The 17546-nt window shown below is 40.6% G+C and overlaps 1 protein-coding gene across 1 annotated transcript; it reads right to left on the bottom strand.

Annotated features, from left to right (window-relative positions):
* Nucleotides 1–3384: 3384 nt before the first annotated feature.
* On the bottom strand, nucleotides 3385–17510 carry LOC102849761 (chromosome unknown open reading frame, human C2orf47). The gene is made up of 5 exons (XM_006889073.1): nucleotides 17070–17510; nucleotides 11073–11144; nucleotides 10510–10636; nucleotides 9036–9183; nucleotides 3385–3463 (listed from the first exon to the last, which is right to left on the bottom strand). The coding sequence occupies exons 1-5, from the start codon at nucleotides 17508–17510 to the stop codon at nucleotides 3385–3387; spliced, it is 867 nt and encodes a 288-aa protein (XP_006889135.1).
* Nucleotides 17511–17546: the final 36 nt, after the last annotated feature.

Genomic DNA, 17546 nt, shown 5'->3' with positions numbered 1-17546 from the left:
GCTTCAGGTCCTCCTCAGTTTCAGCAAGCAGGGTTGTGTTATCCGCAATACGCAGATTGTTTATACCCATAGTATTTAATAATATACTCCAACTATAAAAATCAAGAAAAAGAAAATAAAAATATATAAAAAATTTAAACTGATGATTTAAAAGTAAAAAAAGAAACATAAAAATCTCCATTTCTTCTTCAGACTTTATCTAGCTTACTGTCAATAGGGTATTTCAAATCTGTAAACAATTAGCTCCACCATGTGGTATTTAGAATTAGTAACATTTATAGTAGTGTAAGAGCAACTCTGAGAACAGCAATGCCAGAACACTTGATTGTGCTTACAAGAAAGCTATACTTGAACCAGAAGATAGTCCTCAGAACAGAGCAAAGAAACACTACATGGTTCAAAATCAGGAAAGGTGTATGCCAAGGATAAATCCTATCTCTATACCTTTTCAATGTCTACATGGAACTGATCATCTGGGAGGCTGGAATTTATGAGGAATGTGGGAGCAGAATTGATGGAAGACTCATCAACAACCTCAGTTATGCAGATCACCCAACTTCGCTTGCTGAAACTGAGGAGGACCTGAGGCACTTGATGCAGAAAGTCAAGGACTGCAGCTTTTAATATGGATTGAAGCTCAACATCAAGAAAACAAAGATTCTCACCACTGGGCCAATTGGCAGCATCATGGCAGATGGAAAAGAGACTAAAGTTGTTAACAATTTCAGCTTGCTCGGATCTACAATCAACACTCTGGGCACCAGCACTCAGGAAATCAAAAGACGAATTGCACTGGGGAAGTTTGCTGCCATGGACCTCTCCAAAGTGCTGAAGAGCAATGATGTTAGTCTAAGAGACTAAGGTGCGCCTGATCCAAGTCATGGTCTTTGCAATTACTTGCTATGTATCAGAAAGCTGAAAAATTACTAAGGAGGACAGAAGAATCATCGATGCCTTTGAGTTGTGGTGCTGGAGAAGTGTCGTGAATATACCATGTACTCTCCAGAGAACAAACAGGTCTGTCCTGCTAGGCTACTCCTTGGAGGTAAAGATTTTGAAGCTCTGTTTCACATACTGGGCATGTGGCCAGAAGGGACCAGTCCTTGGAGAAGGACATCATGCCTCAGAGAGTGGAGGGATGACACAGGAAAGGAAGACCCCAGATGAGATGGATGGGCACGGTATCTGGGGCAATGAGGTTAAGTTTGAGACTGGCTCAAGACAGGGCATGGTTCAGGACAGGATACATATGGTCACTATGAGTTGTGGGCAACTCGATGGCATATTACAACAACAAGTTTATACTGACATCTAAAAAAAGCTCCAGTGAACTAGTGATAAGGACTTTTGCTACCAAGGCAAAGGTATGGGGTTCAAACCTACCAGCTGTTCCATGAAAAAGATGGGCCATCTCTTTTTGTGTAATCAACTGCCTCTGAAAGCCTGCTGGAGAGTCAACTCAATGATATACAAGAAAAATAAGGTGATGAGCTAATTTGATTAAGCAATGCCAATAGCTAGCTACAGACTCATTCAGCAAACCCTTATATAATAAATAGGGAGCTCTGGTGGCATAGCCCACATTAAGTTGGGCTGTTAACTCAAAAGCCAGGCCTTTCTGGTGGTTTGAATTGCTTAACAGTTCCCAGTAAGAATGATGGGCAATCTTTTTCTGTGTGATTTACAGCCTCGGAAATTCAACGGGTCAGCTATGATTCAGGTCCAACCTGATGGCGCTGGGAGAGAGGACATATGTAACAAATGGTTCCCATCATCTTGTACATTAGCCTCTTTTGACGCTGTGATCAGTTACAACAAACTTAACTGCCACAAAACAACAGATTTATTATCCTTCAATTTCAGAGAAAAGAGCTCCAAAATGAGGCAACGGAGATCCAGTCCTTCTAGAGGTTCTAGGGAAAGGGCCTGACTTTTCTAGCTTCTAGACGCCGTCCTCATTCTTGAAGGTGCTTCACATCACTCATTGTATTTATCAGCACAATTCCTTTCAACCCTGATCTACTTCAGGACTGTTGTGATTACAGTGGGCTTATTCTGGTAATATAAGATACTCATATCTTCAAAGTTCCTTTTGCCATATAAGGTAACAAAGTCACCAGTTTCTAGGATTTGGATGTATGACAATGAAAAAGTTTTAGCAGAGCATCTAGAATAAGACTTATTGGGGGAAAGGCCTGCCACTCTACTTCTGCAAAGCAGCTAGTAGAAGTCCCATGGATCACAACAGTGCAACCATTAAGTCATTACAGTGATGTAACTGCACCAAGCCAGTAACTGACAGTACAGGCCTGGGCAGGCTTCACTCTGCAGTCGACCAGCCGCCAGAACTTGGCTGTCAACATGACAACACCCAACACAGATAAATGTGTTGAGCAAAGACATCTAAATCACACGTCTTCCAATACATGAGCATGCCTATCCATCTACTTAGTTTCTCTCGCAGCAGTATTTCAGTTTTCAATGTATATAGAGATGTTAAAACATATTTTATTACACATTTCCTAAAATACGTCTTATTTCTGATATTGCAAATGGTATTTTTCAATTTCACATTTTACTTATAGTTGAAATATTAAAACACAATTTCTTTTTATATTAACCTTATATCCTGTGAACTTGCTACATTCATTTATTAATAGCTTTTTGTTAGATTCAACAGGATTATATATGCCCTCTGAGAAAAAGAAGTGTTATAACTCCCTTTTAATTATGCATTTTTTTAATCTGGCTTTATTGTACTAAGTAGGATATTGAGTCAATGGTAAATGCAAAGAGTTGGAGCAAACATTTTCGCTTTGTTCACCAGGTATGATCAAGTATGATTAAGCTGTAGATTTTACAGAAAGTCTTTCCTTATTCAGATTGAAGAAGTTCTCTTCTCTTCTTACATCCATTCCATCACAACTAGTGATCAGACAGAACAAAAGAGCAACAGTAATTTTTTATAAAATAAACCTTTATATATACTTGGATTAATAGTATAAATGTATTGGCCATAAATACTTAAGAAAAATTAATTTAGAAAAAGTATAAATTTTTAAACACCTGATTATAGCTATAGTTACAATTTGTGTATATGTCCTTATATACTTAACACTGTAAATGATACAGAGAAAGATGTCAATAACATGTGGTTGCTGTGTTAGCTTTCTGTTCTTAGAGCACTTTCAAAACAAGGTGATCACAATCGGAGAAAATGCTTTATTCTATCACGTCGGCATACCGCAAAGAGTATTCCAAAATGATACAAAAGTTAATCCTCACACTTGATAAAGCAAAGATCAAATGATAAAAAAAAAAATTTTCTTCCTTAGTTTTCATAATGACTGCTAAAAGTCTATAAGCTAATTTTTCTAAGAGTCACTATTCTAATAATTTGGAGTGTTCGATCCGGGAGATGGTCCAGTCAGGTTTTACTCCTTGTGTAAACTCTCTGTGGAATCTAGAAAATAAAAATACAAAAAAATGTAAAAAGTATTCCAAGTCAAACACTTATTATGAACTATATCATTTGCAAGTATACTAGAGGTGGCTTTGAGCAATTAGCTAATGCTTAATGGCACATAAAAATCAAGGCAATAAAGTAAAATCTAATCACAAAATACACACCCATAAAATCAGAGGTATGTCCTTATATCCTCAACTAAAATGAACATTTTTAATGGACTGGTCTATACTGAATACCTGTTAACCTCTAGTAGAAACTTGGTATTATTTCACTGTTAAATACTAGCTGTGATTTTTCTTTTGTGTGTCAAGTCAAATGCCGTAAAGGAGAGAGTACAACTGTCCTGCAGTTCCCTAGGCCGTCATTTTTAAAGGGAGTAGATTACTAATCTTTTATCCTACAGAACTCTGGGGGTTCAAACCACAGAACTTCTTGTTAGTAGTTGGGTGCTTAGCTATTACACCACCGGAGCTATAAAATATGGCCGCAATAAAGAGTCTTCTGGTGATAAAAACCACATCTGGAATATACAATCTACCATACAAGATAGGAAGCTCCGGTGGTACAGTGGTACTTTACATACAATGTGCTGCAATCTCAAAGGCTGCAGTTCAAATCTACCAACTGCTCCAAGGGTGAATGGTGGGCAATTTACAGTGTGTGGAAACATGCTGGAGGGTCAGCAATGGGTCAGTTCTCACTCAACCTCACTTAACAACTACACAGGAAATTATTTTCAAATAACATTGTAAGCAACTTACAAACAGCTGTTCTTATGTACTGTCAAGGCAAGTACAACTCACAGTAATCCTACCTTGTCCTATCCTGAGCCATCTTCATCATCGCTGACACACCTGAGCCCACTGCTGCAGACACTGTGTCATCCTATCTCACTGAGGGTCTTCCCCTCTTTTACTGCATCCAAGTACTATGTCCCTTCATGAGGAATAGCCTCTCTTAGTGGCACCTGCAAAGCATGTGAGGCAAAGCTTTGGCATCCTCGTTTCCAAGGAGTACTGTGGCTGTACTTTTCCCAAAACATGTTTGTTCTTTTACTGGGTTATTCAGCACTCTTCTCCAACACCACAATCCAAAAGCATCAATTCTTCTGTCATTCTTATTCATTCACTGTCCAGCTCTCAGAGACATAGCAAGGTATTGAAAAGATGATGGCCTTGAATCAGATGCATCTTAGTCTTCAAAATCATCACTGATCCTCAGTACTTTGGAGATGTACCTGACAGTGGACTTGCTCAATGGGCTGTCTCTGATCTTCTGACTGCTGGCACCAAGGGTGCTAACTTTGAATCCAAGTGAGATGAAGTCACTGATAAATTTTAACCTTTTCTTCATTTATCATGATACTGCTTACTGGTACAGTGGTGAGAATTTTCATCTTCTTGATGTTCAGACGCAATCCATATTGAAGGCTCTATTTGAATCCTCTGCAGCAAGCACTTCAAGTTCTCCCCACTTAGAGCAAGCACAGCTGTGTTGTAACACCTGTTATTGATGAATATTCCTCCAATTCTGATGTCACATTCTTCTTCATAAAGTTTAGCTTCTCAAATTATTTGTTCAGCATACAAATTGAATAATAGAAAAAAAATACAACCCTGATGTATACCTTCCCTAATTTAAAAACCATACAGTTTTCCTTTGCTTTGTCCAGTCAAGAGCTACAAATTCTACAAATAGAACACATAGTATGCTATTTTGTTGTGTACTGTCGATCTGGAATGAACAGTAAATCACAGGAAAAGATTTACAGGCATATTTATTTCCTTCTCCTGCAGAGCAGCTGGTGGATTCAAACTGCATGCCTTGGGATTTCAACACAGCTTCTTAGCACTGGGCTATCAGAGCTCCCTAAAATTTTCTGTCTATATTTTAAAGCAGCAATGAAAATAGCAGCATTTATACATTCTTAGGTAAATAAAAATTAGTTAAGAGAGTAAAAAACATTTAAAAATCACAATCCTTCAAATTAGCTATTTCTAGTACTTGTAGTACTTGCACTTTCTCACTCACAAAATGTTTGCTGTTCATTACTTCCCATGCTCTTAGCAAAGAACATTAGACGAAACAAAATTTAGTATTAACTATATGGTCTTCAATAGTTTTCAAAGCGCAGCTCGAGAAGATAAAGTGAATATTATAATGGAATTTACAGAGAGCTGGAACTGGAGACTAAAGAGAAAAATTCGCTCTGCATTTCTCATGCTGAGAGAACTGAAATACAAATTTAAGCCTTGAGTCGCAATACTGAAATATGTTATGGGAAATATACTGAATGACCCAGAAAGCATAAAAAAGATGGAGGGAATACAGAATCACTGTACCAAAAAGAACTGACTGACAATGAAAAATTTCAGAAAGTACCATCCGAACAGGAGCCAATGGTAATGAAGAAAAAAGTGGAAGCTGCATTGAAGGTATTGGCAAAAAACACAAAATGACTTGTTTCAATTAACAGATGCAGTCTTGGATGTGTTCACCCGTTTACACCAGGAAATTTGGAGGACAGTTACAGGCCAATGGATTGGAAGAGGTCCATATTTGTTCCCATTCCCAAGAAAGGTGATCCAACAGAATGTGAAAAATATCGAACGGTATCATTAATATCACATGCAAGCAAAATATTGCTGCAGATCATTCAGAAATAGAACAATACACAGGGAACTGCTAGAAGTTCAAGCAGGATTTAGAAGAGGCCATGGCACCACGGTTATCACCACTGATGTCAGATGGATCCTGGGTGAAAGCAAAGAATACCAGAAGAATGTCCATTTGTGCCTTATTGACTATGCAGAGGCACTTGACTGTGTGGATCATAACAATTTATGGCTGACATTGAGAAGAATGGGAATCCAGAACACTTAATTGGGCTCATGCAAAACCTACACCTAGACCAGGAGACAGTTGTGCAAACACAGCAAAGGCACACTAAATGGTTTAAAATTAAGAAGTGCATCAAGGTTATATTCTCTCTTCATGCCTATTCATTCTGTATGGTGAGCAAATTATTCAAGGAGCTGGACTCTATGAACAGAAATGTGGCATCAGTATTGAAGGGAGACTTATCAATAACCAGTGTTATGACACAACCTTATTTGCTCAAAGTGAGGAGAATTTGAAGCACTAGTGCAGATCAAAGAATGCAGCCTTCAATATGGATTGCATTTCAATGTCAAGAAAACAAAGATTCTTACTACTGGACTGACAGGCAGCATCATAAATAGATGGAAATAGATGGAGAAAAGATTGTAGGTGTCGACAACTTCAACTTACCTGGATCCACAATTAACACCTTTGGTACCAGCAGTCAGAAAAAAAAGGAGATGTATCGTACTGGGAAAGTATGCAGTTAGAGACCCCTTCAAATTTTTGAGAAGTAATGATGTCAGTTTAAGGACTAAGTGGCATCTGATTCAGGCCATAGTCTTTCCAATCATTTGCTAAAAATCTCAGAGCTGGACAATGAATATGATGCCTTTGAGCTATTAGGTTAGAGAAGGCACTGAACATCCCATGGACGGCCAAACAATCATGTCTCGCAGAAGGAGCAACCAGAGCGTTCTTTGGAGGCAAAGATGGTGAGGCTTTGCTTCACATACTTTGGGCATGTTGTTAGGAGTGGCTTTTCCTTGGAGAAGGACATGATACTCGGAAAGATAGAGGGTTGGCAAAGCAGGGGAATACCCTTAACCAGGTGGAGTGACATGGTGACTGCAGCAAGGGACTCTAATGTGTCAGAATGTGGAAGGACAGCACCGGATCCGGATAGGACACGGCTCAGGTCTGTTGTTCATAGGATTGCTATGGGTCGAACTCGACTCGATGGCACCTAACAATGACAAGAACGTATGTTATTGTGTTGCTACATGGATTCCAACTCACAATACCCTATCCGATAGAGCAGGACGCTCCCAAAGGCTTTCCTAGGAAAGAGTCCTGCTGGTCAGTGTCAATGGTTAAGCACTTGGCTGCAAACAGCAAAGATGGCAGTCTGACGAATCAGCAACTCTGAGAGAAAAGGACCTGACAATCTGCCGCCATAAAGATTACAAGTGAGAAAACAATAAGGACATCTAAAATCAGCAATAACCTTTACAGGGGCAAATCAGGTCTTCTCTCCTACTGGTGGGTTCAAACTGCCAAGCATTTAGTTAACAGCTAAGCCCTTAACCAATGTCCCAATGGGGCTCCTCAGTGTGATAAAATAGTTCATCTACCTCAGCCTGGAACCCGGAACCTAGCCACTGTAGGGGATCCTACTGGAATGTGAAATACCAGTGGCATAGCAACCAGCATTATGCAATAGCCACCATCGTACGACACTGACAGACATGGTGCTACTAAACAGTAGCTCCTCCTGGGCAGGAACCCTTCAATTTTGTACTGGAATCCCTACTTAGTACTTAAGGGGAGCTCTGGTAGCCTAATGGTAAGGAGACACATTGGCAACCCAAAGGTATTCGGTTCAAATCCACCAGCTGCTCTGCAGGAAAGATGGCTATTTCCTCCCATCCAATTAACCAACTACCTCTGACTAGCTGGAGGGTCAGCTATGGGTCGGTTCTGACTTGACAGTACACAACAATAACAACAACACACATACATAAAATACAGTAAACAATCAAGAAATGTCTGCTGAACGAATGGTCCAGTTTTCATTTATGAAAGACTCCTGCTAACACAAAGGCCTTGCATCTAGTAAGATTTGACTCAACCAGCGGCTCCTCAGGAGAAAGATGAGCAATTTGCAGCCTCAGAAAACCCAATGACAGTCAGCAATGAGTCAGTTCCTACTGGATGGTTATGAGTAGGTGAGGGGTAGTTGTCTTTTCTAAAATTTTCCATCCCACAGGCTATTCTACAACATGACCTCGCCACTCCCTCATAAAGAAGGCCAGTCTCGCCACCTCTTGAGACAAAGCCATGAAACTGCAAGCAGTACAAATGACCATTTAAGCCTTGCAAGTGCTCTGACCAGTTGACTATGGCAGAATTGATACAAACTTAGGTGTGGTTCTTTAATGGTCCAGAAGTTTTCTTTCTGCCTGTTAGAAGCCAGTCACTATATAGAAATTATGAGCCACCTGAGGAGAGGACCCAGAGACTGAGACCTCAAGTGGAGAGAATCCTGTAAGGACCAAGCACCAGGCATTCAAATGAAAAACCCACTGTGGAAATGAATTCTCAGCTCTGGTCTCCACAGCTTATGCCAGGAAACACAGAGACAAACTCTTAGGATGGCCTTTCCAAAATTCCTGAGCCGTGAAATTGCAAGCAATACAAATTGTCATTTAAGCTACTAAGTTTCAGGGTGATCTGTTCAATAGCAATAAACAGGTGAAGCACCATTTAACTAAATTCAGAAAAAGTCTGTCTAACTTCAGAACACATCTGTTTCACGGTTAGTGTTCCTTTACAATCTTTTCCCTATAAATAAGTTATCAAACATCAATGCTTTCCTTTTAATCAATCTGTTTAAATTTTCTTATCTTCACATTACCTTGCACTATTTAGAAGAAGGAAAACAATGAAATACAGATGGACTTACTCATAGCTTGCACTAAGAAGTTGTTTTGTCACCACATTCTGATTGCCCAACTTAATCTGGAACACACTAGCTCCACTTATAGTCTCACTGGGGATGTTGGCACTGGTTAGATACCAAAAGCACATCAGGATGTTAACAAACTTCCTTCCTTAGAGAAAAAACACAAATACAAATCACGCTATTCCCTCATCCACATATCCAAAATTAAATTAGAAAGTGGAAGCAGCTACATATTTAATAAAGATTACATTTTATGCTCAGTCTAGTCTAATTAAAGATATTTGTATTGCTGTAACTTTGCCTTCAGAAAATTAACAATTTATGACTTGGGGTTCCCCTTGAATCTCAAAAGTAACAGCCAGCTGCCATTTATTTACTATGTGGCTTGTATGGATTACTTTCCATTGGCAGCACCTTCTAAAATGGTAATAATCTTGTAGGGTATCTGCTGTCAAACTAAAAATGAGAGAAAGCTGAACTCACTTTCTTTGCTGCTAGGTAACTTAATCTCAACTGAGAGAAAGGGGGGGAAGGCTTCTACTCTAATTCACTTTGCTATAATCAGTAATTAATTATATACAATTTGAAACATTAAAGGGGAACAAAATAGTATTGAAAGTATCTTTACAAATGTTACAAATTTATGAGTAAGTTTTCTAACAAATCAGAGTCCTATGTAAGAAAAGCCTAGAGCCCTTTGTGGAGAGAGGCTGGGTTTCCTGAAGACAAGCAAGCACTGTACAGGCGGAAGAACTCCATGAGGTCACCTTGTGTGGTTTTTCCTGGCCTTGCAAGCTTTCTGTCTTTGGCAGGGTGCAACTATCACCTTTTAAAGTCACTATCATTGGAAAATATCTGAGTTTTCTTCTCTAAGAGTTCTGCCTTACACAAGCACAAGTTCTGTTTTTAGCAAGTTTTACTGTATTTATAGAGGAAATAAGTAACTCATTAAGTTTTCAGTGATGCTCTAAGGGAAATTCATGCACTGGAGAAAGGGAAGAACCACATGCTCACTAAAGTTCCAACTTTTTTCATTATCCTTAAATAAATCCAAATTGGAATTCTGCAGTTGGTCTTACTCTCAACTCAGTTTTTAGCTGGTACTTATTTTCATATTCTTTCCTCCTTAATCCTTCTCTACCTACAATGGCAGCTGGACACTGAAAATGCTCAGTTGTTTGCTTCAAATGAGGACATCTGAAACGCAAACATTTTTGGTTTGAGAGACTAGAACAGCTTGCCCTGGGAAGATGATCTCCTTCAACCTAAATGGAGCTGCAGCAAAAAAAAGCTCTCGAAAGGAACGTGTATGGAACTATCAGCATATTTCAATTCTTTAAGGATCAGAACTTTAAAGTATGGATTACTTTCCCTGAAATTTATTTACAGAGAATCCCAGTAACTCATGATTAGCCACTAGGCTAGTTTATGCTACAAATACAACTGTGAATCATTTCAAGTTGACAGGCTTTACCTTTCTCATCATAGTATATGGAGATGTCTCCTGTTGATGTATATACAATTTCATCTATGTCAGCAGAAAGTGCATCTTTATGGTTGTCAGGCAGTGAAGTAACCTTTTCTTTCAATACCTGCAGCACCTAAGTTTAGAAAAAGCTAATCATTATTAGTTCATCAGCTCAATTTTTTTTTTTTTACCTTTTGTAAGAGTGGATTTTATCACAGGATGAATTTTCCTACATCATTTTAAAATTTACTATCACACTTACTCATTTTCAAATGCAATGCTAACAAATATTCTTCAAAAGCAAGGGCATAAAGCATCTAATTATTCAAGCATATTATTCCAATAACTTTGTAAGAGCAAATCAAAGACATTGTATTTATTTTTATCTTAAATGGCAGGAGTCACTTCATGCTTTCACATGACCTAAAGAACCCATAAGGACAAATACAAGGACACTAGTTCACTAAGAGTCATACAAATTATTGTCAAACACAGATAAAGATAACATATATCAGTCTATTGCAACAGAATAGTACTGCTTTTACAGAAAAATTAAAAGTATACTGTACCTCTTTGGCCACAAGTTCTTCCAAAAGATCAAATTTACACTGGGACAGCAATTTCGATACATGAGCAAAAGCCTTTTAAAAAATTATAAGGAGAAGGATGATTATTATTTTAAAATATCACACAAAATACCATATAATAGATAACGTCCTCATTAATGGCTGTTGTTGGTGGTGGATGTTATCAAATCATTTACAACTCATAGCAACCCCATAGCAATGGATTTGAATCTTGCTCTATCCTGCGCCATCTTCATCATCTCTGATCTACTCAAGCTCATTGTTATGTTCACTGTGTAGATCCATCTTTCTGAGGCTCTTCCTCTCTTTCACTGACTCTCCCTTTCCAAGCATGATGTCCCTCCTTTTCTAAGGACTGGCACCTCCTAACTACCTGCCCAGAGTGTGTGAGTTAAGTTTCACCATCACTGTCTTTAAGGAGCACTCTGGTTGAAGTTCCTCCAAGACATGTTCATCTTCTTGGCAGTCCATGGGATATAGAGTTCTCTTGTCCAACACAACACAAATGCATCAGTTCTTCTATCATCATTAGTCACTGTCCAACTTTCAGATGCCTAGCAAGTAAATGAAAAGACCATGGCCTGAACCCAGTGCATGTTAGTTTTTAAACTGACATCTTTGCTCCTTTAGCACATTAGAGAGAACCTACACAGCAAGTCTTCTGATTTTCTGGCTGCTGGTACCAAGATGTTTAATGTAGATTCAAGCAAGAAGCAATCATTGACAACTTCAATCTTCTCTCCATCTACCCTGATGCTACCTATCAGTCTAGTGATCAGGACTTTTGTTTTCTGAATGTTGCAAAGTATCATGGAAGGCAGTAATCTTTGATCTTCAGAGGTAAGCATCTCAAGTCCTCCTCACTTTCAGCAAGCAAGGCTGTCATCTGCATACTCAATGTTACTAATGAGTCTTTCTCCAATCCTGAGGCCACACACTCTTCCTCATAAAGTCCGTCTTCCCAAATGATTTGCTCAGCATACAGACTGAATATGTATGGAGGAGGATACAGCCCTGAGACATAACTTTCTTGATTTTAAACCATGCAGTGTTCCCTTGCTGTTTGAACAGCTTCTTGGTCTAGGCATAGATTTCACATGAGTACCATTAAGTGTTCTGGGATTCCCACTCTTCTCAACGTCAGCCATAATTTGTTCTGATCCAGAGAGTCAAATGCCTTTGCATAGTCAATAAAATACAAATAAACATCCTTATGGTATTATTTGCTTTTTGTTAAGATCTATTTGACCTCAGCAATAATATCCCTGCTGCCATGGCCTCTTCTAAATCCGGGATGAATTTCTGGCAATTTTCTGTCATAGTTTTTGGATAATCCTCACCAAAATTTTATCTGCATGTGACATCAGTGATACTTTTCAATAATTTCCACATTATATTGAATCAGTATTCTGGGAAATGGTAACAAATACTGAGCTCTTTCAGTCAGTTGGCCAGGTTGCTATCTTCCAAATTTTTTGGTACAGACTGGTGTGTCAGGTGAAAACATGTCAACTAACATCCCATCAATTCCTGGCACCTTATTTGTTGTGAGTGCCTTCAGTGCAGCCTGAACATCTTCCTTCATTACCGCAGATCCTTGATCAGATGCTACTTCCTGAAACGGTTCCATGTCAATCAATACTTTTGGGTACTGTGACTCTATGTAGTCCTTCTATCTTTTTTTGATATTTCCTGGATCATTCACGATTTTGCCCATAGCATCTCTCAGTATTGCAACTTGAGGCTTGAATGTGTCATTTCAGTTCTTTAAAAATAACTGAGTTAAAGTATAAAAAAAGCTTTTATGAGAAACATCAAATACTATCACGTCAATGTCAAATATGACTTTTTCAGAGTTGCTTGAGCGTTCTTTTCATATATGACTTTTTGACATATATGCTGTGTTATGTGCCATTAGATCAGCTGACCTTCAGTGGGTTTTCAGAGGCAGCAAATAACAAAGGAGGAGAGTGCCCATTTTTCTCCTCGAAGCAGCTGGTGATACTTCGGCAGCAAGCTCCTTACAACTAAGCCTCTGGAGCTCCCTTCCCACATACATAGTAGTTGTTGTTATGTGCTGTCAAGTCGTTTGCGACTCATAGCGACCCTAGCCCTAAACCCTGCTCTATCCTGTGCCAATCGCATTGCCTCTGACACACCCATCCCGATTACCCCAGTCACTGAATCAATCCACCTCATAGAGGGTCTTCCCCTCCTGCGCTGTCCCCCTACTCTACCCAGCATGATGTCCCTCTCCAAAGACCTGTCTCTCCTTACAACATGTCCAAAGTATGTCAGACGAAGCCCCAGAATCTCTGCCTCCAAGGAGTAGCCTGGTTTAACCCTCTCCAGGATGAATCTGTTTGTTTTCTTGGTAGTCCATGGTACATTCAATACTCTTCTCCAGCACCACAGCTCAAAGGCGTCAATTCTCCTTCTGTCCTCGTCATTGTCCAGCTCTCTGATGCATAACAAGTGATTGCAAAGACCATGGCCTGTATCAGGCGCACCTTCGTCTCCAGAGAGACACCGTTGCTCTTGAGTACTTTAGAGAGATCCCTAACAGCAGACTTTCCAATTGCAATACGTTTTTTGATTTCCTGGCTGCTGGTGCCAAGAGTGTTGACCGTGGAGCCGAGCAAACTGAAGCTGTGAACAATCTCCATCTCTTCGCCATCTATCGTGACACTACCAATTGGTCCAGTGGTGAGAATCTTTGTCTTCTTGACATTGAGCCTCAGTCCATACTGAAGGCTGCAGTCCTTGACCCTATGCAGTAAGTGCATGAGGTCCTCCTCAGTTTCAGCGAGCAAGGTTGTGTCATCTGCATAATGCAGATTGTTGATAGATCTTCCACCAATCCTAACGCCACGCGTTTCCTCATAGAGCCCAGCCTCTTGGATAATCTGCTCTGCATACAGGTTGAAAAGGTATGGAGATAGGACACATCCCTGGCGCACACCCTTCCCAATTTTGAACCATTCAGTGTTGCCCTGCTCTGTTCTGACGACTGCCTCTTGGTGATGAAGGCAGAAGTTCAAGCTGCTTTGAAGGAAATAGCAAAAAATAAGGTCCCCGGAATAGATGGTATACCAATTGACATATTTCAGCTAACAGATGCTGCCCTGGATGTGCTCACCAAGCTCTGCCAAGAAATCTGGAGAACAACCACTTGGCCAACTGACTGGAAGAGGTCTATCTTTGTTCCCATCCCAAAGAAGTGTGACCCAACTGAGTGTGGAAACTACAGAATAATAGCATTGATTTCACATGCAAGCAAGATTCTACTGAAGATTATTCAAAAATGACTGGAACAGTACATCAGCAGAGAACTGCCAGAAGTCCAGGCTGAGTTTAGAAGGGGTCGTGGTACTAGGGATATTGTAGCCGATGTTAGATGGATCTTAGCTGAAAGCAGAGAATACCAGAAGAATGTCTATCTGTCATTGATTATGCAAAGGCATTTGACTGCGTGGATCATAACAAACTGTGGCTGACTCTGAAAAGAATGGGAATCCCAGAACATTTAATCGTGCTAATGCGAAACCTATACTTGGACATAGTACCTAAGCAAATTATTAATTAGGTATCTACTCTGAACCTGAGAAATAATGGTGTGTGATGTACCTACCAATGCTGTTGTTACATAATGACTCCCAGCTGAACCTTGAGCAGGTTTTCAGAGCTAGTAAATCAAACAGGAGGAGACTGCCCATCTTTCTCCAAAGGAACAGCTAGTGGTTTTGAACTGCATGCCCTTAGGTTGGCAACACAATTCCATACCCCTAAGCCACCAGAGCCCCTATATACAATTGCCTCAATAAATGTCCTCCTAGATGGTTCCTTAGAACTAAGACAAAGGAAACAATTTTTAGGACTCTGTAATATAACATCCATCTTCACTGTACAGAGATTGCAGCTGGGAATCAGTATGAGCCTGCCCTTCATACTTAGAGAAGGCAAGTTTGGGAGAAGGGGGAAAAAGATAGTTTCTAATAATCTAAAAATAACAGATCTCAACCTTGGAGTATGAGGTTTTGTAACAAAAGCAAGGGTCATGTGGGACAGCCATATCTGACCTTTACCAACTTCACAAAGGGGAACTGTCCCTAACAATACCATGAAAAACATAAAACCAATTCTCATGAGGTCAGGCATGTTACAAAGTTCTCAGTCACACCAATCTTGGCTCTCCCCTCCCCCCATAGTCCTCAAACAAACTTGAGCAAAAGGCTCTTGGCTCTGGTCCAATGGCGCAGCAATCCCAAGTCTGCTCCATCTCATGTCAGGTCTCCATTTCTCCATTGTGGCTGTTATCACTGTTGCTCTTTTAGGTCTCAGCCTGTCTGATGCAAGAGTGTCTGGTCCTGAAAAGTATTCTTTTGCTTGCTCTTTTCTGGTGTTGAGGTTCTACTCTGCTACTGAATCCACTCAACTTAATGGTGATACTAGTCAATCCCCTTGTAGACTTGTGAGACCAGTCAATCTCCTTGGAGAAAGGCTAACATATCCTATTCATATATTCCAGCCATCCACATGGGGCACCTTTCCAAGCATGATATCCCTTTCCAAGGAATAGTCTCCCTTAGCAACATGCCCAAAGTACATGAGAAAAAACCGCCATCTTTGCCTTCAAGGAGCACTCTGGCTGCACCTTTTGCAAGATATGCCTATTTGGTTTTTTGCCAGTCCATGAGATATTCACTACTCTTCTCCAACACAATTCAAAGGCATTGATTCTTCTATGTTATCCTTATTCGCCATCCAGCTTTCAGGTGCAAAGGCTTGAGATTTACAGTTTGGGAAGTCTTTATGGCTTCTGAGCCAACTGGACAGCAGTAGGGAATGCTTACCTAAAGTTGAGAAATGTTTGTTAATGACCTACATTCTAAGAGATTCCAAATAAAGCTTGATCTTTATGCTAGAAAAATGCACATCTTTAAAAAAGGACAAATCTTGAAAATAATTTCAGTAAGTAACGAGTAAGTGGCAAGGGTAAGACAAAGTGTTACTGGCTAACATCAAGAGCTAACTGCTCAGGTCACTACTATGCCCCACTAAGGGCTACGCCTTTCCCAGCATGCACAGTACTGTAATACATTTATCACCCACCAGGCTGTTCTAGAAAGTTCTTGAAAAGAAGAAAAATTATTATTTCCAGGTTATTCTTGAAGGAGTGTGATAGAGGAGGGGGAAGAATTTACCAAACAGCTAGCAGGTGCTTTTGCCTTTGTGTGAAAGTTTGTGTTATTATGTACCACAGAGTTGAACGGACTCATACCTTATCTCGGAGAATGTAAATGTAAATGCATGGCAGGGGAAGTGCAACTCCTTACCTAAGACTCTCCCTCGTAACTGAATCCACTAAATCATTTATTCAACAACACTGAATTCCTACTTCGTGGTAGGCATTAATCCATGTTGAAGTGACTGTCATTTTGTAGATTTGGAAAGTAGTGCTAAGAAAAATAAGGCCATAATAGCTTTTAAGTGGCATGGATTTTCGGATGCATTTATTTCTGTTTGATTCAAAACCTGTGCTATCCACTGCACTATGGGCTCTGTCCACTCCCCAAGTCTCTTTCATAAGAGAGTGAAAGAACAGATCACCCAGGTCGCTCAAAGCTATGCAAATCCACCCAGAAGGCGTTTCAGGTCAAGAAATAGCCGGAGAGCTCTGTGTCCAAGACAATAACCACATTTCCTAAACTTGGGACCCAATGTGGAAACCTTAGTGTTGTTGTGTAACATCGAATGCGAACCGACACAAAGAGTCGACCACAGAGTTATCAGAGGCAGTTAATCACACATGGGAGGAAACTGCGCATCCTCCCATGGAGCAGCTGGTAGATTTGAACCGTCTGCCTTTGGGATTACAGCGCAGCTTCTTGCCACTGGGCTAGCAGAGCTCAATAATACTTCCCTGTACAATAATAGTTGAATGGAAGCAAGAAGGGTGTTCAATCAGGGAAAACAAACCTGCTTCGCCCCCTCAGTGAACTCTGCGATGTTGAACTCTTGGTCGAAATAGGCCCAGATAAGGAAGGCGTAAATTCGAGTCCGAAGCCAGTTAATTGGGTTGGAAACACCCAGGATGATCATCTTGGTTTTCTGGCGCGGCTGGGGCTGCTGGTCCGTGCTGTAGCGGCGCCCGGGGCCGGCAGGGAAAGAGGTAAAAGCTGCGAGGCATCCTGGAGAGCTGAGTAGAGCGCACCGCGGGCTCCGAACAGGGAGCGCTGAGGCCGCAACTCGGCGAGGAAATGAGGCTGCTCCCGAGCCGAAGCGGCGGCGGCACACACAGCAGAGTCCAGTCAACGGCAGCTTCACCTCGGCTGCACCAGGCGTCCGCAGTCGGGCTACCCCGCATGGCAGCCACCGAGAGAACAGCAAGCGGGGAAGCAAGCGAGCGGCCACCGCCATTTTCATGACCTTTCACCCCTCCACTTGTGATTGCTT

The sequence above is a fragment of the Elephantulus edwardii genome, unplaced genomic scaffold (genome assembly GCF_000299155.1).
Source record: "Elephantulus edwardii isolate Elephantulus edwardi_28Jun2011 unplaced genomic scaffold, EleEdw1.0 scaffold00075, whole genome shotgun sequence".
NCBI lineage: Eukaryota > Metazoa > Chordata > Mammalia > Macroscelidea > Macroscelididae > Elephantulus > Elephantulus edwardii.
This window is presented reverse-complemented; position numbering and strand designations above follow the sequence as displayed.